At 33.3% G+C, this 26,197-nt stretch overlaps 1 protein-coding gene and 1 pseudogene across 1 annotated transcript; both read left to right on the top strand.

Moving 5' to 3' along the window:
* Window positions 1-19,631: 19,631 nt before the first annotated feature.
* On the top strand, window positions 19,632-20,685 carry LOC129959251 (piggyBac transposable element-derived protein 3-like; annotated as a pseudogene).
* Window positions 20,686-23,688: 3,003 nt separating this feature from the next.
* On the top strand, window positions 23,689-24,978 carry LOC129959250 (piggyBac transposable element-derived protein 4-like). Its single transcript, XM_056072073.1, has one exon. The coding sequence runs from the start codon at window positions 23,689-23,691 to the stop codon at window positions 24,976-24,978; it is 1,290 nt and encodes a 429-aa protein (XP_055928048.1).
* Window positions 24,979-26,197: the final 1,219 nt, after the last annotated feature.

Genomic DNA, 26,197 nt, shown 5'->3' with positions numbered 1-26,197 from the left:
TGATTCCGAAAAGGATGAATATAGGGTGCTTAATGACAATAGCTATCTGCTCCATGAGTGATAAAGGACAAGAAAGTTCACAGGGACCCAAATCCAGAAAAAGAGTAACACGAGAAAAGTTAAAAGAAATTCTCGATTCTGATCTAACAAATACTGAAAAAGACGAGCTATTGAGTCGAAGAGTTTAGTGACATTTTTGACTTTAAGGGGACATTAAGAAAATCTGGATGCAGTTCCGTGAGACACAAGATCGGTACAGGTGACAACACACCAATCAGGCAAAGACCGTACCGTGTATCAGCCATTGTAAGACACGCGATAGTTGAGGAGGTGCACGAATGCTAAAGGAAGACGTGATGCAGCCGTCAGATAGTCCATGGTCATCTCCAGTCGTCATTGTGAAGAAAAATGGTGAATGGCGATTTTGTGTCGATTATAGAAGATTGAACAAGATAACCAAAAAGGAAGTATATCCATTACCTCGTATCGATGACGCCTTGGACTGTCTAACCGGTGCAAAGATTTTCTCTATGGTGAATCTGAAGTCAGGCTATTGGAAAATAGAGGTTGACGGCAAAGATAGAGAAAAGACAGCCTGCGTGACATCAGATGGTCTTTATGAATTTAAAGTCATGCCATTTGGGCTATGCAACGCCCCTGCTACTTTCGAACGGATGATGGACACACTACTAAGGGGCTTAAAGTGGAATATTTGTCTTTGCTATTTAGACGATATCATCGTGTACGCACCGAATTTCTAAGAACATAAAATACGTTTGAGGAAAGTTCTGAAGTTTATCCAGGGAGTGGTATTGACACTAAATTCGAAGAAATGTTCATTTGGCAAAAATAAGCTAACGATACTGGGACACCTAGTTGATCAAGATGGAATCTATCCCGATCCACAGAAAATAGTAGCCATAGCAAAATTCCCTACCCCAGAAAATATCGCCGATGTTCGAAGTTTTCTGGGACTATGCTCATACTATCGACGATTCATCAAAAATTTCGCTGATATCGCGAAACCCCTGCATGACTTATTGAAGAAAGACGTAAAACTTTCCTGGAATTCGTCACAGAGGGTATCTTTTTCGACACTCAAAAAATTACTGACCGGCGGCTCCGTTCTGGGACATTTTATTCCGGAAACAAGGATGCACTCGGACGCTAGTGGGTATGGAATCGGCGCAGTGCTGATGCAGATCCAGGATGGCACCGAAAGACCCATAGCCTATGCATCTAGGTCCCTAACTGCAGCTGAAAGAAACTATTCTACAACCGAAAAGGAATGCCTTGCCGTGATCTGGGCGATCAGTAAATTCAGGCCGTATCTCTATGGAAAACCTTTCCCAGTAGTTACGGATCACCACTCTTTGTGTTGGTTGGTCAAAGTTAAGGATCCGTCGGGAAGACTGGCTCTGTGAGCTCTCAGGTTACAAGAACGCGACATCAATATTACGTACAGGAGCGGCCGCAAACATTTTGATGCGGATTCTCTGTCAAGTAAGCCCCTCGTTGAACCAACAACTGAGAGCGATGATGAAATCCCCTTTCTTGTAGCTATTGCAGATTACGCAGAAGAGCAACGAAAGTATAAACAATTGAAGTTCATCATAGCAATCCTCATGAGAGGTGAAGCTTACCAAAGTTATCAAATGAGAAGTGGTATACTGTATAAAAGAAACCATGATCCGATGCGACATCAATGGATTTTGGTGGTACCAAAGCATTTTCGTAGCGATGTCCTAAGAAGTCTTCACGATGCTCCTACCGCCAGTCATCTCGGTTTTGCCAAAACGTATGACAGAATAAAAAATACTTTTGGCCAGGGTTATATGGGAGCGTACGTCGATATGCATCACACTGTCGAGAATGCCGAAGACGAAAATCACCACCACAATTTCCACCGGGGAAGCTTCATCCAATAAAACCCCCCGACATACCGTTTGACAAAATTGGAAAAGATCTACTTGGACGCTTTCCAGTTACCCGAAATGGGAATAGGTGGATTATTGTTTGCACGGATTACCTAACCAGATTCACAGTCACAAAGGCAGTAAGTACGAAGCGCTGAGGTCGCTTCGTACTTCGGAAATTGCTAAATTCATAGTTGAAGAAATTGTACTGAAGCACGGAGCTCCCAAGGAAATGATAAGTGATCGAGAACGTACCTTTTTAGCCAACATTGTTAAAGACATCAATCAGTTATGCCAGACGTAGAATCTTCTAACAACCGCCTACCATCCACAGACCAATGGGTTGACAGAAAGATTCAACAGGACATTGGCAGACATGCTATCTATGTACGTAAACGTTGAACAAAGAAATTGAGATACCATTTTACCCTTTGTGATTTTTGCCTACAATTCAGCAAAACAAGACACCACGGGATTTAGTCCATTCTTTCTTGTTCATGGTAGAGAAATCCAGAGGCCTCTTGAAGTAATTTCCCCGTCTAATGCCGAAAATTCCGACGACAGTTATGTGCATCATCTGATTACCAAGGCTGAAGAAACTAGGCAGCTTTCAAAACTCCACATCCGCGACGCACAGATAAGCGCCGATATGATGAGAGACATTGACCTGTCAGCTACAATATCGGGGATTTAGTCTGGGTGTTCACCCCGGTACGAAAGGTGGGATTATCCGAAAAGCTCTTAAGGCACTACTTCGGACCTTATCGAGTAACACGACGACTACCTGACGGGACGTATAAAGTAGAAAGTATGGAACGAAATAGAGGGCGTCGGAGTTCAAAAGACGTCGTCCATGTACTACGATTAAAACCCATCTTGATCCAAGAAAATTTGTTCATGGAGGGATACCTGATATTTCCAAGCGACCTGTTACTAGGAGCAACACCAGATTGCAGTGGGGCGCTACTTCCTTCTAAGGAGGGGGAAATGTAGCGAAAATCGTTCCTTTCGACCAAGCACATCGTAGCTCAGTCGGCTCAACCAAGCACCTCATAGCTGAGTGGGAGGTTACGGGTTCGAACACAAGCAAGGCAAATTGCCCCCCAAAAAATTGATTTTTAATTTCAATTTACTTTATGTCAAAGTTATGTTAATTATGCGTATTTAAGTTAATTATGCAAATCTATGTTATTTATGTAAATTTAAATTCCCCATTTTCTGAGAGACGTCAAAGTCTCGAATGTTCCTTAAATGTATGTAAGTAGTTTCTCGATCAGTTAGAATTTGTAATAAAATCTTGAGTGCGTTCATTTCCATTGGCCTTACTACATTCATCTCGTCTACGCGACAATATATACACACTTAATAAAAAAAAGCAGATATAACAAATAATTGCTATTAAATTTGCGAAGTACTGAAAAAGAATTAGCTTTAAGAATTCTTAACCATAAAAATAACATTCTGAGAATCGGAGATAAAATTGCACATTTTATACGATTAAAAATGGCATATGATGAATCATTACTCTCAAAATAAAATAAATCTAACAGCACAGTTGTTACATAATACCAAAATACCATGCAGCTGCAAAAAAAGAAAACATTCAGTACTTGTTTAGAATAATCGCTTTGGGAGCGACTGAGATTATGAATACTTAATGAGATTTGGCGCGTCGCTCAAGGGCACATAAAATGGTATCAGAAAACGAGAACAGACAATTTCGGTTTCGGTTCGCAAACTTCCGGACCAAGAAATATATCAAGTACGATAAATTAATTCGTGCGTAAATAAAATACAGAAATACAACAACTTGAAAATCGACATATAGAATACCTTAATATTTAAAAGATATTTTCTTACGCACTTTCAATGATTGAGATCAAATAAAACAATACAGATATTTCAATATATAAACTTGCAACAATGGATATGCTATGAAAACATAAGTAACTTAGAAATTATTAAATAGTAAATGGTATAAAACATTCCACAGAAGCCGAAGAATATTGGTGTATTCATTCAATTCTTGTTCCTTCAAAACATGAAGGAATATTGTATTTCAACGAACCAAATGCTGGATGCTGTTGAAGTTTTAAAAAAATGCACAAGTGTTATGACACTTGTCTGGGAACAGGTGCGGACAGGAATGAGAAAAATAAACTTTTCAGTGCTGTAAATTTGAAAAACACACACTTTCTTCACTGGATTGAAATGCAGAATTTTGCTAGAGATACACAAATAATAAATTATACTCGGTACAGGGGTCGACGTCCCGTAAAAGTTAGGATTTAAAACTGAATACTGGAGTATTCCTTGGGATATCAACGATTCAAGGATGGCAGACGCTGATTTATTTTGAGGACTGGATGTCAGTGTGTTGAAATTATACAGGAAATCTTATACATTCATTAGAAAATGCATGATTTGAATTCAAACGCAAACGTGTTAGAACATCTTCAAATTTTATCCATGCAAACGTTATAGCTGCAAGTTTCTGGAAGAAGAACATGAAATTGTGATATGGGGAAGAAGAACGCATATGCAAATTGTTATTAAGATAAAAGACACTGACCCGAGTGTGCAAGTGTAAATCACGGTAGAAACGTAACGAAAGATGTTGCCTTTCATAAATCAAGAAAAGGCTGATATGCACTTCATCTACGGAACTGCAAATGGGAATAGTGCAGAGGCACGACGATTGTACGGAGAAAAGTTTCCCAACAGGCGGTTGCCCAATGATAAAACATTTGTGCGCTTGCACAGACAGTTGTGTAAGACAGGATCCTTTTTTGGTGCACGTTCAAATGCAGGCTGTGCGAAGTCTAACAGAACGGTTGCTGTGGAAGAAAAAATTCTGGATATGGTGGCTGATCATCCAAATACAAGCACGCGAGCAGTGGATAGTCAAATTGAAGTATCACCCTCCACGACATGGCGAGTACTAAAGGATGAAAGTATGCATCCTTTTCATGTCCAACGAGTCCAGAAACTGACTCGAAAGGATTTTTTCGTCGAATGGATTTTGCTCGCTGGTATCTGCAGAAGAACACCCTAAATCCCGATTTTGGTGCAACTGTGCTTTTTACAGATGAATGTACATTTACACGTGAGGGTACATTTAACACCCACAATTCCCACCAATGGGCAGATGTAAATCCACATCCATCTTCTACACATGCATATCAGCGACGATTTTCCATAAAATTTTGGGCAGGAATAATTGGCGACCATCTACTTGAACCTTATCTTCTGTCAGAACGCCTGGATGGGAAAAAAAATATCTTGCCTTTCTACAACAGTTGCTGCCAGAAATGATGACAGATGTTCCCCCTCGTATCCGGCGAGTAATGTGGTTCCAGCAGGATGGAACACCAGCTCATTATGCGCCAGAGGTGCGAAATTATCTAAACGCAACCTTTGTACAAACAGAAGTATATTTTGAAAAACCTAGTTTACTTTTGAATCTGAAATGTATTTCTTCCAGTTAATTGGCTACCATATAAGAGTTTGGAAGAGAGAAAACGAGTGAAATAATCTCGCATGACGAAGTAGGAATTCGATAGTTTAAATTAGAAAAAGACAGGGAGATATTAATCCTTTGCGGTCGTATGTCCACTCGCAGCTACCAAAGCATTTTTACCGTTCCGACCATCGTTTTCGGATAGAAAGGAAAAACTTAATGGCAGATTACATATATTGCGGCATTGCCAAGACGTCAAGAGTAAAAATTGTGTTGTTTGTTCCAACAGAAAAATCAAGGGCCGAAGATGCCAAAAGAATTATTTTTGCGAAACTTGTCATCGAAAACCAGGACTTCACATTGGAGGCCGTTTTGAAATATAATACATGATCGCGAATTATAAACAGTAATTTTTACAATAAAACATTTCATTAAAACATATTACTGTGTTTACAATATCGAAGTTTTCAAAAGAATGAATAGATTGTGTCTTTCCTTCATAATCTTGCATACTATGTATCACTGCTCGCTCAGCGAAAATTTATTCCTTCCAGAACGACACCTACATCCGAATTTAATTCGATCGCAAAGGGTTCAATACTTTGCTCCAAAAAGAACAACACATGGCTCAAATAGGGAGAAGGAACTAGAATGTTTACAGAATGTCTTGAAGAAAATTTGTTTAGAGTATTTCATGCTTGCTTAGCACCATTTAATGAGATTTATTAATACAACCCAACTAAAAGAATGCGTCATTAAATAAGAACTTTATAATGATTAAGCATAGAAAAGGCAACATGAAGAATATGCCTTAAGTTATTGATTCTTCATAGTGAGGATGAATAAACATATTAAAATATTTTATTATTCGGATTCTAATATTTTGTACTATTCGTTTCAGTATCTTGAGACGATTACTTTTCAACGATTCTATTTCATTAAGGGGTGAGACGTAGAAGGATTAAGCTCATTTCTGGAATTCTTCGATTTTGATTTCCGCCCTATTAGATACTTTTTCGTTCAATTTTTTTCACGTTTATGCGAGTATAATGTTGTTTTTGGCCTTATTATTTTATTTTAATTCAGTCCACAAGTAATCCAAGTTTACTTTGGATGGAAATGGAAACATCTCCTCCTCTAAATGGAAACATCTCCTCCTTGCATCTTTCCTCTCACCCTTATTTTGACGAAGTAAACCCATCCCAACACATGCGCAAAAGCGCGAAGGGTTTTAGAATCCGTTGGCAAACAATGTTAGTAATTTATTTCGCATAACAAAGATTTATAATATGCTGTATTTCTTTGAAACCCAACAACTGGTTTTTAGGGTTTTTTAAAAACTATAAACTTTTATTATCCATACATTTTTATCAAATTACAGCAAACGTTTATCAAATTACAATTAAAAATTTAAAAAGAACAATGAAAGAAAACTATAAATCGGGAATATTATCTCGTAATAAAATATTTCTAACAATTATTCAAAATGTAAATTATTTAAAGAATTTTGTGCAACATTTTTGAAATAGAATGTGAGAAATTATACGTGAAGGTCGTCCTTAAAAAGGAAATAATAATTCACCGTTAACAAACGAAAAAAAAGGCTTCATGAATACATCATATTCTTTTCCTATCAAATGGTACAGTCATATGGTACAGAAAAAAAGAAATACCCAATCTTTATTCATCAATTATAAAAAAAAAAGTATCATTTGAAAGGAATTAATGTATTCTTAAAGATTTATAAATTAAAATTTTCATAAGAAACATCTTCATATTTAATAAGGAGCAAACTTCAACATTTCCAATATGAACACTCATTTTTCCCAAATTTCAAGACTACATCAAAAGTTCTTCCCAGAAACAAGATTTCAGTACACTAGGTGTAATCGTTTCGAAATTATGAGCCTACAAAATTTTGACCTTCTAATGTTAAAATAAAATTTTGAACATTTATTTATATGTTAAAAAAAGGGCGTTATTAACCTAAACTCTTCTTGTTATGAAAATACAAGATATTCTACGCATTTTGAACATATAATATTAAGAAAGTAAGTTTTAATATGACAAAAAAAAATGCTGAATTAAAGTTTAAAAAAATTTAATGCCAGCATACTTACGTTCAGGCATAATTAGAAATACAAGATCATTTTAAGGGCGCATGCAAAATTTCAGTTCCTTCCTACGAGTAGTCCGTTACATTAATTTTGCTCCTTTGCCTCTATCATGATACACTTACGGATGCATACACAAGTCCCAAAATGTCGATAGCATTTTATGTGGCATTCAGGTACAGTTGATCACGAATTTCGTGACTCAAATATGATTTGTGATACAAAAATATATTTAAAAAATACCGTCAGTGGCAAAAAATATGAAGTAAAAAAAAGCTTTTCATTGCCGTAGTATTTTATGAATAGACTTTGGTTTTAAGTGTGGAAAAGGGTCTTTGTCCTAATGGCAAAGCTAGAAATTATGGCAAAGTTAGAAAGCTAGTCGGCTCATATAATGTTACTGTTGGTAATCAGTCGTGGGATCATTATGAAAAGTGCCGTAAGGTAGCAGATGAATTCAGATGCCATTGAGCTCACGATATAAGTGTATTTATATAGACGAAAAGACAATGGAAAGAGGTATACGGAGATGGCTATAGATGACCAAACATGCCCTAATATTCTACAAAATATTCATTTTTAAGTTTTCTTTTGAACCTTATTACGTTTTATTCAAGACGAATAAACAAAGTTGTTTCGAAAACCTGTTCTCTGTTATTTCTCCAACAGTTACGAACAGAATACAAGAAATTAATTTTAAAAAATGAGAATTTTATTTTCTAATAAATAATCTGTAGGATTGCAACTATTTAATTTTACAAATATACTGTCCAAATTATTTCTTCTTATAACTAATGCATAGCGAATTCTGTATTTTGTAACAAGACAAAATCCATTTGTGTTTAAATTTATAGACGTTAATGTACTAAATATTTATTATAGAAGTCTCAAAATTTATAAAAATTCAAGATTAAAGATTTATTAAATAACGCATTTATTATTAACACCTCGGATACAAAATGCATTTTAGATTTATTCACTATAGATGCGAAATTGAATTTCTAAAAATATTGATGATTATCGAAGTATAGATTAATATTTTACCGCTATTTTTACTTACCTCTATTTTTGTATGTATGAAATTACGCAGTTTTAGCTTAATATTATAATGAAGGGTAGAAATGGATCAAATAAAGCTTTAAAATAATAAATTTTAGTTCATTTGAATGTCCAAATGAACCAATTTCTTGGAAAATAAAATTTTTCAAGAATTTATCTTTTAATAATCAAAAATAATTTATAAAAATTTACTCAGAATTTCGCACATAATTAGTTATGTTAATGGTCTTCTTAAAGATACGATAATTACAAAAGAAGACAAGAGATTATAAGCGATTTTTTTTATTATAAAAAAGTCGCAGTCATTTTGTATTTGGCATCAATTGTATGAACCATCATGATTTGCCAAATAATTTTATTACAGTGCATTAAAGTGTTATTCTTATATACTTTTAAAAAGAATTTTAAACTTTTAAGAACGAATGCAAAAATTGCATGTAACTCAAAAATTACACATTTTTACACATATTTTGGAAGCTCTGATGTCTAAGTTCCCAGCAAACCATGCTATAAACCTTTTAGTATCCAACATTGGAAAGTATTCGTAGAATTGTTTGCCGGGCTTAAGAGGAATTGAACACAGCGACTGCACAAGTTGACGAGGACGCCTGGACTTGATCCTCTAAATTTAAGCAAAGGGGAAAGAATTTTTCTAATTCTTCATAAAAGAAAATCCCTTGTTAAAGGATATTTTCGTTTTCCTCTAACAAAGGATTCGTTTAACTTCATTCTAACTTCGTTTTCCTCTTTCAGTAAATTGAATTCTTATTCAAAAAATAAAATAATATCAGCATGCAACACAATGAGAAAATTATCATTCAGGCCGTGTAGGGTATTTCATTAAAATTAATGTAAGACAGAGGGTATCAATAATTGATTGGAAAAAAAACACTTTATAAAGATTCTGTAGTTTTGACAAAAAAAATTGAATGTAGAATGAAGTCGATGATTTTTATCATTTTCTGAAATATTTTATGTACTACAGAAAACATTTATTTCTCGAAGAATGAAATGAAATGTTTAACAAAAGTCACGTCTTTCCCAAAAATTTCAGCTCTTTCAATATTTTTCATCGCACGTAACAGAAAACAAAAGAACGCAGAAGAAAAATTGGAAATCATGTTCAAAAAGTAACTTTTTTTTTCCTCTAGAGAAACCAGAAGGAATCCCTTGAAAAAACACTTAAGAAAACGGCCAGGAACTATATTTACTCAGTAAAAAACAATCGCAGTACATACCGAGCACTTTAAAATTCTGGACTTGAAGATTTTATATTTTAAATTATAGTAAGAAATGATTCACTAAATGTATGGTATTTTCAAAATTTAAAATGTTCAGAGATACGCTTCAGTTTCTCAAAAGTAGAAAATGTTATCTAGAAAAGCAATAAAACCAATGAATCTGTATCAAACATCGCATTTTCATGCAGAAATAACACACTGAAGTCCGAATGTTAAAATAAACCTAATTAATAACTCAATAATTAGTGTGAATGAAAATATGTTTTCAACTTGACAGTGACAAAATTTTTCTATATTATATATATATATATATATATATTGCATATGGACCAATTTTCTTGTATATTTAAAATTTTTATCATCTTTATAAACCATGCTATAATCATATGGCTTCTGTTGAAATAGATATGAAAAACTAAATTAATATTACTACTGAATGCAATAAATATTTAAAAATTAAATTTCATCATGGAAGACAATTGTTACTCGAATGTGTTCACAATTTTTATAATAATACTATTAAAATTCTAACTTTTTAAAGAAATCTGGGCAAACAATTTCGGAAATTTATTAAAAAAAATTAAAGTGCCATTCACAATTTTACTTTCGCTTTATTCAACCTTTTATTGTTGTCCAGCTTTTTGTTAATATGTAGAATCAGATTTTAGACAAAGCAACTCCGCTACAAAACATTATAAATTTTCCAAAATAAATGGAATTTCCCAAGTATCTCTGATAAAGGATTAGAGAGCATATTGAAAGAATTTAAAAACTTCTTTAAACATGACAAATAAGAAATAATCGTGCTAATATTTAAATAAACTAAAGAGTATTCGAAATGTTTTGAAAACATTACAAAATTATGTAAAAAATAACCAAAAGCCATGTTGTTTTCTTAATGCCTCGAATTACACAGAGGGTTCCTGACGTTTTGTTTCACAGCATTGTTTATTTTCAGAATCTGACAAAGGATACTGAATATGGACCGATGAGGATTGTACAAGGAGTTTTCATTCAGTAGTCATGTCATCCGATCTTCAAATATAACTCCACATTATACATGAGAAAATCGATAGGAGATTGGTTTAAAGGATTTCTTGTATCAAAATTCAGGATTTAAAGCAGCGCATTTCAGCTGCTGTTTAATTTATAACTCCTCGAATGCTTGGTATGAAATCGAGTATCACTTGTTTGGATTTGAAATTACAGGAGCAAAAGATATCTTTGGTTAAGCTGCATCAAACATATGACGGAAAAACTAGACGTTTCCTTACGTGAAAGATCTTGCCGTCAAAAAATGGAATTGCACTGACAGCAGAAGGCGTAGGGGTACGTAAAATTGGAGAAACACCATGATTCGGCTCTCCGTACCAACCAACAGAAGTTAAGCCCTTGAGGGCACCTATATGTTCAGAGTCACCACAAAAAGCGATGACTACTCTTTACTTCAGGTCCTCCAAAGAATGACTCTTTCGTTTGATCCTTAACAGATCAACTATATGAGTAACTACAAAAGAACCCGAGACAATCGTGCACTACACGTATAAACCAGAGAAGGATTTTGACAACATTACGGCAAAAGGAGCAAAATTGTTTTGAAAATACTATCTAATACTTGATGTATAAGGCAGGCCTAATAGCTCCAGGTGTCCCTCACGAATGCATTTTTCATCATTTGTTAGGAAATAGTGAAATGAGTTGGATATCTGTTCCAATTGCGAAGATGTCCAGAGTTGCCTTCGTGCTATGACGTGTTTTACTGCTTCCATATATATTTTATTGTTTTACTGTAAAGTTGCTGCTCTGTTCTTTTGACAGGTGATGCGTGATTATTTTATTCTAATCGACAGCCGTAAAGGCTGTCAGGGCTCTTGCATATATCGGGTAGATATATGCAAGAGCCCTGAAATCTGAATGCTTTATTAAGATACAACTAGTTTACTTTTGATATTTTAACTTAAAATATTTGGGGTTCGGCATAGGGAGAAATTTTACGGCTGAATTTTTTATTTTGTAAAGCAGCATGTGAATTTGATATGGAAGGATTCAAGACCAAACGAAAGTGTCTGCAAACGTCTTTCACCATGTGTGCTAATGGATTAGAAGTCGGAGAATAAGTTTCAGAATTTTCTGCAAGCAATGGTCCCTGAGTCGAAGGCAGCTATAGTCATCGAGAACTTGCTATTAACAACGACAAATTATCAAAAAGCAGTGGAACTTCTGAAGGAACGTTTCGAACATGAATACCTTTTGGTACAAGTTTACGTTCGAGAATTACTATGTATGGTAACGAATAATGTCACGTCTGAAAGAGCTACAACCAACCTCAAGGCTTTATATGATGAAGTCGTGGGAAAGCTGCAAGCCTTGGAAAGCTTGGTAAGAATTCAACAAAAGTATAGAGATTTTCTGATACCTTTGGTTGAATCTTGTCTTCCCGAAGATGTCCTCATAACTTGAGAAAGAAATCGGGTGAGAGGGGATGACAGTGGCTCACTGGAAAACTTGATCTTCTTGAAGAAAGAAGTTATTGGCAAGGAAATGATCGAGCTGGCTCGAACCGGATTTGGGATTAACCGAGGGGAAAAAAACGAGGTGAACAAGGCTGTGACTCCCTAATTGCCTTCAGCTGCTGCTTTGGCAAATGCAACGAATTCAGGTAGGAGGAATTTTGATTGTCTTTTCTGTGATGAGAAGCATCCCAGCGAGGTCTGTTATATGGCTAGCAAATTGATTTTTGAAGATTTTATCTGGAAAAGAGGCATGTTTTCTTGTTTACGTTTAAGGCACGTGTCCCGAAATTTTAAATTAAAATTTCAGAGATTTGCAGATACTCGAGATACTGGTGTCAAGAAAGCTGCCGATACCTCCATAAATCCTCACTCAGTTTCTTATGTTCCTCAACACCGAGCTGAAATTCCGTGCGTTTCTGATGCTTCTGTGTATCCTTGCTGAGTTTTAGATGTTGCGGTTGGTCTACAACATCCAGCTGATCCTCCTCACGATACTACAGTTACTAAAAGTGGTTGCCTCGTAAATGAACCCCCGAGGGTTTGAGCCTTCCTTCTTTAGCTTAAAAGGTGGGAGGATGTTAGGAAATAGTGAAGTGAAATGAGTTGGATACCTGTTCTAATTGCGAAGCTGTCTAGCATTGCCTTAGTGCAATGACATGTTTTAACGCTTTTATAAATATCTTGTTGTTTTACTATAAAGTTGCTGATCTGTTCTTTTGGAAGGTGTTGCGTGATTCCTTTAATCTAATCGACAGACGTAAAGGTATCTAGCAGATGCAAGAGCCGCTGAAAGCTTTATTTAGATGCAACTAGTTACTTTTGAGATTTTAACTTAAAATCATTTACTCATAATACATTATCAAAATTTGCTTTTGTAAACAAAATTTTATGTAAATTATACAAAAATATAGAATCAATTTAAGTAATTGGTGCCGTTCTAGAGCGTTAATGTAATTTGCATTTTTAATTTTATTTCCAATTTAATTTGGAAACAGTCTTTGGCCATGGGTATGTATTTTGTTTAATACAGTGAATGAAAATATATCGTTTTCTTGTCTTTCCCTTACACAATGGTTTCATTCAATCAACATTTTATAAATATGCTATGTGTGTGATGAAATTTTTGCATTCCATAATTCCCGCTTTCATGTAAATGTAGTGCCACACGGTGATCGTCTATTTTATTGTTTCAACGAATTTGTTAAGCTTGTGGCAACACCAGTTTTTTTCTATTATAAAAGCTCGCACCAACATTTTCAAGGTACTCCACAGCTGCAGGCTCCTGGAGTATTTAAAAAAATATTGATTTTTAAGGTTTTATTTATAAACTTGTTTAAACTTTTCGCTTTTCCTTCAATTGAACACTCTGTAGACACTTTGCTTTAATTTTCACACCATAATGTAACAATGAAGCATTAACATACATAATTGAACATTGTTATATGCATTTTTTCCAGTTACTGTCAATCCTTAGTTTTAAGGAAAAGTAAACTTTTGTACTTCACTCCTAGTGAATATCAGGATTCATGCACCGACGTCAAGATAAGGTATTATTTCGTTTAATTGATATTATTGACAAACCAGTATTTCTTGAGTAATGAACACTCTATTATATATGTTGATCAATATCAGGTTTGATACGCTCCTTTCTGATAGTGGTAATGTAAACGAAACATGATAAATATCAAAACGTTTCCTAATTTGCCTTTAAATATTTATGAGGTGATATCAATTGCCAAAGTATTGAAGTCCCAGTGATTCATTATTTAAATCCATTCCACCAACATTTTGAGAATGGCTATAGAAAATATCTTGCATACATCATACTAAAACGTGTTTAACCCTCTTATCGGCGGCGTTCAGATTGCTATACTTACCAAAAGTGGCAGGTCTGAATAACAGGTTTATTCTTAAAAGTGTCATGACTTTGACAAGGGGATTGCTTTCCCCTTTTGCGGTCTGTTCAGCGCTGCTGGGTCTGAGTCATTAGCAGACCACATGGTGTGAGTGGCAGGTGTTGCTTATCGCGATTTTTAAGAGCATTTTCTTCTAGTGGTTGGGAAGAGAGTGACAATAACAAATTGAAAATGCAGAAAGTGTGATTGTTTTTTTAGAGGTTTTCGATTATTTCATAAAACATACCATAAAATTTGTGTTAGGAATAAATTATAGTTATGTTTAATTTGATAGGCATCTAATTTTTATAAATTGAAAATGTTTGTCTAATATTTTTTTTTATTGTAATATGTTTCAAAATATTTAATCCCCTCTTACTGTGAAATTATTTCTCGAAATTACGTACAAACGATTTAATTCTTGAAAAAAAATTCCTTTCAGCGCATTTCCAATGTATTTTAATATTTTAAAGCATTAATTGCGATAAATAACATCAAATTATAATTTTGCTTCTTCAGTATTTAGAAAATAATTATATAATTATGGAATTTCATACGATATTTCATTTTCCAAGATATCGATTTTTAATGTTTATCTACATGATTAAAATTTTGTAGTTAAATATATTTTACAATAATTCAGTAATGCTGAAATAACTGGATAATGCAGCTGATGCACCTTATGACTGCAACAAATAAAAGTAATTGTCAAAACATTTCTTTGTAATATCCATGATACAAATTTGACTTGGAAAAATGACTTAAATAATAAAAGTTATTTAGACTTATAATTAACCATTTGCAACTGAAATTTTTCGAATGCTTCTAAAGAAAGCTCCCACAGAATATTAAGAATCATTTTAAAATAAATTACAATTTTAAAAAATTCAACTTTAAGTTATTTGGGTTAGAATCAAAGCTCTCACTATTTTGCAAACGGATAACGACATACCGTGGAGTAAACGAACCATTAAAAAAAAAAAATTCTGAATTTAAAAATGCAGTTGCATTGATCTTTTTTTTTTTATTTATTTCTTCCTAGCTGCTTTTGGTGACCAACACATGTGCCGAGGTTGCTGGTCAATATAAAATTTTAAATTAAAGGATTTCTTCAGCAAAACATCTTGGAATTTTAAGTTTTGATAACTCCTACTGTTTCAGACGCCATACACCATTCTATACTACATAATTTTTGAATTTTCTGTCAGCTGCACGACCGTAAATCCTTAATTTAAAACGGGAGTTAATAAACTTCAATTAATGCAAAACTTTTTTTGTTGAAAGCAATTAGGCTTATTAAATTACTAACTTCGGAGAATAGAATCATTCAGTTTTATGTATACTACTGAATATTTCTTTTTAATTTTTGAAACGTTTTAGATGTTCTATCATATATCTTATCCAGTGAAAATTTATCTGATTCAACTACAATTCAGCTTATTAATTTATAATGTAATTTTCAAGTGATAAAAACAATCATATATTGTTATATTTTTTATTATATTACAGGATAGGGCAGATATTTTAAAAATGAATGCAACGTTGAAAAATTTTCTTCACTGCTTAGTTGCAAAATTAAACTTTAGTTCAATTAGGAAAAAAAAGTATTAAAAGCAAGCTTTAACAGAAATTTACTAATTATGGAAATATAATCCATGTCTTCGTAACCTCATCTTGAACAATAGAAAAAAAGTCCATGATCAAATATGTGTTGCAATAATGTAAACGACTTGAATTATTTTATAACAGTGAAATATGCTGCTGTTAAAACGGCTTAATATATGATCTTGAATTTATTACAAATAAATAAAAAAATGAAGTACAAAAGAAATGAATCATTGAAAGAGTAATCTTTTGAATTTTAGGATGATAAAAAAAAACAACCCTTTTTATACTGTAATAATTGTGAAAGTTGTAATAAAAAACTCGTCAAAATCTTATTCAGTTTTTAATTAATGATTTTTAAAAATTTTCAGAACTAAAAAAAAAAATGGATCTAATAGAGAGGAGCTCTAATAGAGTGCCAAAATGCACAAACATTCGTCTCTGTTAATAATAAAGATGGATATGTGTGTGCATCATTATTTGTCTGTTTGTTTTGCTGATATTCAGACCTCACAGTTTGAAATAAAATTACCAAAATCAGCAACTACATACTTTGGACGGTGGAGATCATTTCTTTAAAATTTTAATATACCCTTTCTAAGGGCATGGGAATTGCGCTCATCACCAAATTCATTAATCTTTGAATAAAGTTATGTAAGTTGGCATAAATATGGCCAACAGTTCTAAATCAGCAAAAAAATTACAAGAAGATTTTCAGGCAATTATTGAACCAGTGCGTTTGGAATGCATTTGTACTCTTTAAAAAAATATGGAGATAGAATGGCATCTATATTTTAGATTAAATCTAATACAAAGATTATTTCAAACGTATGGAGAGAAGAAAAATTTGCAACTTCTGATTTCAACTGACCGCCTTATTGGACGCCACTTCCCTCGCATATTGAAGCGACAGGAAAAAAGAAAACCTTGTCAAGAGTGTGCATTGTGTGCAGCAAAAAATTTGATAATAAAGGCCGTCGTTTGCGGAAAGAAACTAGGTTCGAGTGCAAACAATGCAAGTTCGCACTGTGTATAACACTATGCTTTGAAAGATACCATACTGTGATGGATTACTGAGATTTACACTTTTCAGTCTCACAGTATTTTTCAGATTCCCATTGGCAGTTGGGACATAATTTTATTATTTAAATAAGTTGTATGTATACTAGATACCTTTTTCAATAAGATTTCCTGTACATATTTCCATATATATTCTTTGAAAGGCTTTTATTTTCATTATATTACACAATTCCATCTTATGATCCAAAGAGGAAAACAAAACTTTTTGTAAATAAGTTTTTTCGGGACTTATGAAACTTATATCTCTACAATACTTACATTTTTGTTTTAATTCGTCAAGGAAGTTTAAAGAACTAAACAAATATTCATTTTTCATATTAGATTATTACGTTATAAAAATAAGGATTTAATATAATGAATGCTAATCTTTCCGAAAAATAACACTTTAATATATTGGTTCTACATATCTCCCCGTTTTTAAATACACTTATTAATGAAAGCTAAAAAACTACTTCATTAAAAAGTTCAGTTCGTTAAGTAAATTCTGTACAAAAGTTTGGTGTCTTATTTTCAAAAATGAATTGCATAAGCAACACTTAAATGAAAGCACGCTATAAAAGAGAAACTTGTCAAATCTTAATTTTATATATTTTTTAAATTTATTTTTTAGATAAACTATTTTCTATTGCTAGAAAGCATTAAGATCTTACTGATCAAATTATTATTAATAATACGTATATTTATTCATTCCAGGTATATATTTTCATACGTTCAATTTTATTCCCTTTATTTAAAACTCATTTTGGATACGTATTTATTATCGAAATCTCAAAAGTAACGGCTCAGAACGTAAGCGAGATTTTAAAATGCTTAAAAGGACGCAAGCAAGAGGACGTCAATCATATCGTCCACTGATAACGGTTCACTTTTCCTTATCTCACATTCCCTTCTCATTATCTCACAGTTTGAGATCGGGGGAAGAGAAAAACAGCAACCCATAAATATACGGGCAGTGACAGTTTTAAGGGAGTTTTTGTTTCCGTCTTTTGACTGGCCCGCTATTTTGATGGGAGAAAAAATTCCCTATTTTGATGGGTTTGCCACTTGGAGGGTTAAGCCTTGCATTCGAAGACACTTTATTTACAATTAGAAAATATTTAATTTAAAGCAACAAAATCTGAATTTATCAACCATATCCGCAACAACAGTATTTAGAAAAAAAATATTTTTATTTGAAATCGCTAATAGGGTTACTTCTTGCTCGTGCATGAATTTTCGTCTTTCTCCCAAGCTGATGTGTTTTTTATTCTTTAAAATTGGGTGGTATAGTAAATTCTTTTTTATTCTTTAAGACTGGATGGTACACCAAATTCAGTGTAGGTAGGTAGATTGGTTATTGAGTAAAATTTTATGGCACAAGAGCCAATGTTGGCCAAGCTGCGCTGCACATGTCCTAGAAAATAAAACTATGTTCATTTTGTATAATATACCATACATACAACTTTATAAAAATATACTACCACTATAAAATAATTTTTAACTTAGTTTTATTAAACCCATGACATTTCTAGACGTTTATTTATACTTCAAAAATAAAAATAGTTTATCTGTCATAATTTTAAATCAGTTGTGAAAAATAACCGTCAAGATGCTCCGCTCAGGTTTATCTAAGGTAAGTTTTATTTTATTTTTATGTTTGTACCCCTAAATATGCATGTTTATTATAACATACACATGCCTAAATGTTTGTTCTCACACATTTTTATATATATTCTGTTGTCGCTATGAGAATTAGCATGTTTTTGTCGTGTTTTTTACTAACGTATATTATACTATACAATGCCGCAGTTGCAGTAATTTACCTTTCGTTGGTGGTGTATAGAATAATATACATTGCTAAATTCACGGGATCAATATTTTTTTGGACTTTACTATAAAATTTAAATTGCAAGTATGTCTGTCTTATATACTAAAACCAATTTTATTACAATTTAAAAGACAGTTGTACTGATGTTTGACTACCTCGTTGATATAGTGGTTGTAGAAAGCGACACACAAAGTTGTGGGTTCGATTACCACAAAAATACTACTATTATTACTGCATGACTACCTACCTATATAAAGGGACAAATAACATTACATATATTATTTACCTATCTAATACAATATGGTTTGGCTTTACTATGGTGATGGCTTTTTAGCATGTTTCTTTTGCTTTGGTTTTAGACTGCTATGAGTGAAAGAGCTAGGTGCCTGAAAAAAATGCATACTCTGACACAAGTGACGGAGCTAGTAGCGGTGATGAAGCTGGAATGATTGGATCAGCAGAAAGTTCTCCAGCGCCATCGATAAATTCCAGTCTCGAAAGGTTAAACCTCCTACAAATTTCTGATGATGAGATAGGAACGCATGCAGATGGTATTTATGCCGATACAACCGAAGTGCCTCTTACACCTATTCTTACTCAGGTATTTCCTAATCCATCAGAAAGTAATTATGACGCTCTACCCTCAATTTCATCTTTGCCTTCAAATCAACCACCTGCATCCACGCCTGTCGGCACACCTTTGACGCGCGCTCAAAAAATGAAACGCAAAGCTCCTGCCATCGTTGCACGAAAAATAAAAAGATAGTGTAGCAGAAGAATTAATTTATCTTTTCGTAGGTAAAAAGCAAAATTTCAACACAAGGTTGAAATAGCAGGGCCTACATTTTTGGAAAATGTACCATCTGATTTGCCACCTTTAGATTATTTTTATAGATTTTTTTACTGAAGACTTAGTAGATATTATTACCACTCCCACAAATTTATATAGCGTACAAAGAACAGGAAGATCCATAACAGCTTCAAGGAAAGAAATACTAGACTTTTTGGCAATAAATGTCATCATGGGTATTGTAATTTTGCCATCATACAAAGATTACTGGAAAATGCCCTTTCGTTATGCAAAGGTAGCAGATGTAATGCCCCTAAAAAGATTTGAACAAATTAGGCAATTTTTACATTTTACCAATAATTCTGAAGCCGATGCATCAGGTAGATATTATAAACTACGTCCTGTAATTGAGCGCATTCGAACACAGTGTTTATCCGTAGAAGAGAATGCTCTTAGTATCGATGAAATGGTTATACCGTACAAAGGGAAGAAAGCAGGAAGTCGTCGTCAATATAACCCAAATAAGCCTTGTAAATGGGGTTTCAAGAACTTAGACAGGGCCGGTGTATCTGGCATCATTTATGACTTCTTGCTCTACGCGGGAGATTACATTTAATGAAGAGGAAGAGACTATGGGTGTTGGAAGTAAAATAGTTTTAGCTTTATCTAAGACTATTAAAAATAAAGCAAGTGTGATATATTTTGACAATTATTTTACTTCCTTGGAGCTGGTACATATGTTGAGGCAAAATTATAGTATATTTAGTTTAGGAACAATCAGACAAAATAGACTCAAAGATGCTGCTACTAAACTGCTAACTGAAAAGGCTTTTAAAAAGAAAGGAAGAGGTGCCTTCTGTTAGGTTGTTTGCAATAAAAATAAACTTATTATTGTCAAGTGGTTTGATAATAAACAGGTCACATTGGTGAGTTCTTATGATGATGCATACCCTGTCGAAAATATAAAACGATTCAGCAAAGAAGCAAAATCTCGTGTTGATGTAAAATGTCCTAAAATTGTTGAAGACTATAATCGTCACATGGGAGGTGTCGATTTGGCAGACATGCTGATTGCATTATATCGCAGTGGAATAAGATCGCACTGGTGGTATATGTATATTTTCTCGCAGCGTGTGGATATATGCAACAACGCTTTGGATATATCAATAACGCTTGGCTTTTACGTCGAAGACATAACAAAATGATCAACACCACTAGAAAGCAGGATCGCTTAAAATATTTTAGGAATGAAATCTACAGTGGCGTATTGAAACGAGGTCGAAACGTTTCAGTGAAAAATTTAGACGCAATTCCCGACAAAGCAAAAATAAAAAAACTGGTATCTGAACGACCATGCAATGATGTCCGGTATGACAAATATGACCATTGGCCGCAAATAACCGGATATCAGAGGTGCAAGTACTGCAAAGCTGGCCAGGCAAGTACGATGTGCACTAAATGTAAGGTTCAACTTTGTTATGTGAAGAATCGAAACTGTTTTTTGGAGTACCACCGCAAACAATAGGGACTCTGAATTATTATATTACGATCATTTTGTAAAAAAAAAATGTTCAAGAAAGATTTATTTTATTAAACATTTTTACTTCCACCAAGACAGTTTTTATTTAAAATCATGTTATTTACAATAATCTTTTGGTATATGTTAAAAACTACCAGTAACATTCCAACTCCCTAAACATAGCAATGTATAGCATAATATACATTCCTAAAAATGCGCTAATCACTGTACGTGTAGCAATGTATAGAATAGTATACATCTTGTTTCTCCAAAATTTTCATATTACGATTTTAATTTATTTTTTGATGTTTTTTATAGTGTAAAGAAACTACCTATATACATTTTTTTTTTTTGCTTTTCTTCAAAAAAGCAATTTTGCCACGATAAGGGTTAAATTGAAAATAGTGCGAAATTTTAAAGTTCCATATTCAATGTTATTTTTGCAGTATAAATCAACATTTTGAATGCTAAGAAATCTTTCCTAGTATATACACTACTGATTGCAATACTCGTATCGGTGCTTTTTAATTTGAAACTGTTTATTATGCATTTTATACCACAAAAAGATATATTAAGGGCAAATTCCGCAACTTTTAATGAAATCTATATGTTCCTACACATATAAAACTTGAATGACTTGAAGCTGACGGGACCATAGCAATAATCATATTTGCGAAAATAATCTAATTAAGAAGCGTCTAAAACTGAGAACCGAGAGAAAAATTTTCAAGCTAAAAATTGTCGAAGCAATCCTGCCATTTGTGTACTGTCTCGCGTTTCTTTACAAAATAAATACTTGTCCTCGGTGTTCTAACGAAACCCCTGTGCACTAATACTTTGCCAGTGTATGGCTTGTAAAGCAATTGTAATTTATATACTATACCTTGTTTAGCAATTTATATACTATACCTTGTTTAGCAATTGTAATTTATATACTATACCTTGTTTAGCAATTGTAATTTATATACTATATATTAGCCTACAAGAAATTTATATTTTGGGATGTTTTTAAAAAGTATGAACTTCATCTGCCATTGTTTGCTTACGAAAATTTTTTTTTACCCTGTCTTGAGAAGTATCTTGATTACAAGATCTTAAGTCTGGTTTCCTTTTTAAACGATATTATTGTTTTCATGAATTGAAGTACATTAATAGTACCTAAGATTTATATAAAAGTTTTAAGAGATGTATAATTAACAAATAACTAGTAAATAATGTTAATTATGATAGATAATAAATATAAATGAAATATCGATATTTCCAATCAATAATATTCACCACTTCCAATATAGCAACTGGACATTGAAACTTCAAAATAAAAAGCCATCCAAATAACACCGTTTAAAACAAAAAGACCCTGTGGATAAAGGAAACACATACTTTGATACTAAAAACAATTAAAATTTGTAAGAATTTTTCTCCCAAATCTAATTTTGGACATTGAATTAAAAAAAAAATCAGTACAAATATTTTACGTTACTTAAAAATTTCAAGGACCTAATAAAAAAAAAATTATTTACGAATCTGAAGTAAAAGCCAGCATCAAAGGAATATCATTTAACCCCAGAAAAATCTCATATTGAGACAGATTCCAATGCTTTTCAGCATTATGGATATGCATTATGGGATAATACACTCATGTCCATAAATTCAGGAAAATTCAGTGTCACGCGGAAATCGAACTCTAAAATACATATATCACCCTTCAAATGAGTACAAACACCTTCAAAAATCATATGCAAATTGCAGGAAGCCACCAGATGACACAGAGTACGTCACAATAACGAGAGTGTAAGAGAGTGATGTATAAGGAGTACAGGTAAAGAAGTAAAATTGTTCGCAAGCGCTTTATAAGCTTTCCAATGCAATAACCACATAGATATGACACAAAGAACGCATTTGGATGATTTTTTTACGTTCAGAATTATCGGTCGTCTGGAATGTGGGCGTACCCAGCTGGAAGTATCCGAGGAACTTGGAATAGCCTAGAGTCTCATCTCCAGGCTTTGGCAACGATTCCAAGGTGATGGTAACGTGAGTAGACGTTACATCACAGGTCGCCCCCGAGTTACAACTCCGAATGAGGACCGGTATTTGGCAGTTACTGCCAAAAGAAACGGAGCACAGCATCAGACCTGTCTCGTCAGCTCTCTGGTACTGCCTTGAAACTGGTACGACAGTTTCAAGGCAGACCGTGTACAGACGCTTAGAGCAGATTGGTCTATATGCTTGAAGTTTGATATGCGATTTCAAAGCATGTGATAGTTTGAAGAATTATTTTCTCATTTGCATGCCAGATGATTATTGTACAAGAAAGCATATCAGATGGCAATAAAAACAGGAGCGAAAGAATTGAATATCGATATAGGGACTCTATATAAGTAAAGACCAGAAATGGGTTGTCTTTACTTATTCTGCAGATAGTTGAGATAGTGAAGCTACAAACTTATTCCTATATTTAGATTTATTTTTTCCTTTCAAATCCTATCGAGCAACCTGTGTGGAGTACCTAGTCAGCTAGGTAGGAAACTAGGTAGATAGTGTAGGTTAGAAAAGTTACTTTTTAGTTTACATTATATTAAATGACAAATTTTAAAAGAGTTCCTAATTGATTTAATTTGTCGTTACTTGGCAAATTTCAGTATTTTAAAAATATTTTATCGCTTTTGTTTTATCTACTAATTTATAAATGGATTCTGAAGAATACTCTGATTCTGATTCATCGTATTCAGATTTTTCTTCTGAAAGTGATGAGGATGCATCATTAGATGATGCAAGAGACTGGTGTCGTCTGGATGAAGACAACCTTGGACCTTCTCCCCCAAGATTTCCATTTACTGCGAATCCCGGAGTAAAAGTTGAGATCCACAGTTCTTCACCTTTGGAATTCTTCGGAATTTTTTTTTTTGATGATGATATCGTTAGCTTTATTGCGAGTGAAACAAACCGTTTTGCCGAGGATTTTATTGAAAATAATGAATTAACACCCAGTTCAAGGTCGCACAATTGGAAAGACATGGATTCCAGCGAAATACGAGTATTTCTGGCTCTACTGATACTCCAAGGAATCCTTCAAAAGCCAATTCAAAAGTTGTATTGGTCCCAAATTCCATACTTTTATACTCCGTTTTTCGGTCAGATAATGTCCGAAAGAAGGTTTGCTTTGTTAATGAAGTTCTTGCAATTCACTAATAATGCAACAATAGATACAAGCAATCATCCTCAACCTGGACTGCGAAAAATATATGAAGTATATGAAGCCTTAAACAGGAAATTTAAATCTTCATATATTCCTGAATGTGAAGTGACTGTGGATGAATCGTTGCTCTTATATAAGGGCCGGTTGGTCTTTAAGCAATACCTACCAAAAAAAAAGTCGAAATTTGGAGTAAAATTTTACCAATTATGTGAATCAAGCACCGGATATATTTGGAATAGCTTAGTATACACTGGAAGAGACATGCCTTTATGGCAAAACGCGAATAAATATTCTTCAACCACTAATATAGTTATGACGTTGATGGAAAATCTTCTGGGTAAAGGATATTGCGTAACTTTGGATAATTTTTATACTTCACCAGAACTGGCAGAGATTTTGATAACTAATAAAACAGATGTTTATGGAACTCTACGATCATATAGACGTGGTATTCCACAAGACATAAAGGACAGAAATATTAAAAAGGGAGAGATAATTGGATTCCAGAAAGGTAAAATGTGTATTTTAAAGTATATGGATAAGAAGCCAATCCATATGCTTAGCACAATACACACAATTGATTTTGTTGAGAAGTGCAAAAGGAAGAAAAGTAATGGCGATATTGAAGAAATTAAAACTAAAAAGCCTAAGGCTGTTTTAGACTATAATCGAACAATGGGAGGTGTGGATATGGCTGATCAATGCTTATCATATTACCCAACAGTTCGAAATCAGCAAAAAAAAAAAAGTATTACAAGAAGATTTTCAGGCAATTATTGAACCAGAGCGTGTGGAATGCATTTGTACTCTTCAAAATATGTGGAGGTAGAATGACACATTTAGATTTTAGATGGAAAGTTTATTTCAAACGTATGGAGAGAAGAAAAATGTGCAACTTCTGACTTCAACCGACCGCCTTATTGGACGCCACTTTCCCGCACATATTGAAGCGACAGGAAAAAAGAAAACCTTATCAAGAGTGTGTATTGTGTGCAGCAAAAAATTTGACAATAAAGGCCGTCGTTTGCGGAAAGAAACTAGGTTCGAGTGCAAACAATGCAAGGTCGCACTGTGCATAATACCATGCTTTGAAAGATACCATACTGTGATGAATTACCGAGACTTACATTCTCAGTCTCACAAATCAGATTCCCATTAGCAGTTGGGACTTAATTTTATTATTTAAATAAGCTGTATGTATTAAGATATCTTTTGAAACAAGCATTTTCTATACACGTTTCCACATATATTCTCTGATATGCTTTTATTTTCATTATACTACACAATTCCCTCTTATGATCCTAAGAGGAAAACTAAATTTTTGTAAATAAGTTTTTCTGGACTTGTGTATTAATTTATTTCTATGAAATTCTGAATATTTGCTTTAAGGTTGTATAATTTTAATAATTTTTGTCTGACATTTTGTAATTAAAATATTTGTGTTTGTTCTTTTCCTAATTCCAAGAATAAATAAGACGGGTTTGATTTTACAATTACATCCCCTATAACAAAAATCTAATAGAATCTTTTATAATCATTAATTGCATTAATATTTTTATTTATATATTCTACTTTTTGCATTAAGTTTTATTTAATTATTTTGTTATATTGCTATATTTCTGGTAATCTCCGAGAAAACATTTATTGCATTTCAAACTTTCAATATTTCGTATAAATCATTTTCCTTTACAATATAATTTCTTCCGAAAAACCCAGAGGCCATAGAGGTTCATAGGTTGAGCAATTTCTCGTAATTTTTCTATGGAGTAAATTTACTTGCTGTTTTGTCATCAAATTAAATGTGTATTCTCTTGTACGTTTTCAAAAAAGTAAGGGAAAGATTAATTTTATTGCACAATTCTAAAAATAACACCCATATAAGTATCTTATATAAAATTCAACTATATTAGAAATCACAATAATTATACATGGATTCGCCTGCATTTATCTGCTACATATGCTACTAAAAAAATACAGAACATATTTAATTGCAAAAGTT

This window comes from Argiope bruennichi, chromosome X1 (assembly GCF_947563725.1).
Source record: "Argiope bruennichi chromosome X1, qqArgBrue1.1, whole genome shotgun sequence".
Lineage (NCBI taxonomy): Eukaryota > Metazoa > Arthropoda > Arachnida > Araneae > Araneidae > Argiope > Argiope bruennichi.
This window is presented reverse-complemented; position numbering and strand designations above follow the sequence as displayed.

Bases quoted from the DNA above. Each gene is read 5' to 3' on its own strand.
- LOC129959250 (XM_056072073.1), top strand. From the start codon at position 23,689: ATGGATTCTGAAGAATACTCTGATTCTGATTCATCGTATTCAGATTTT.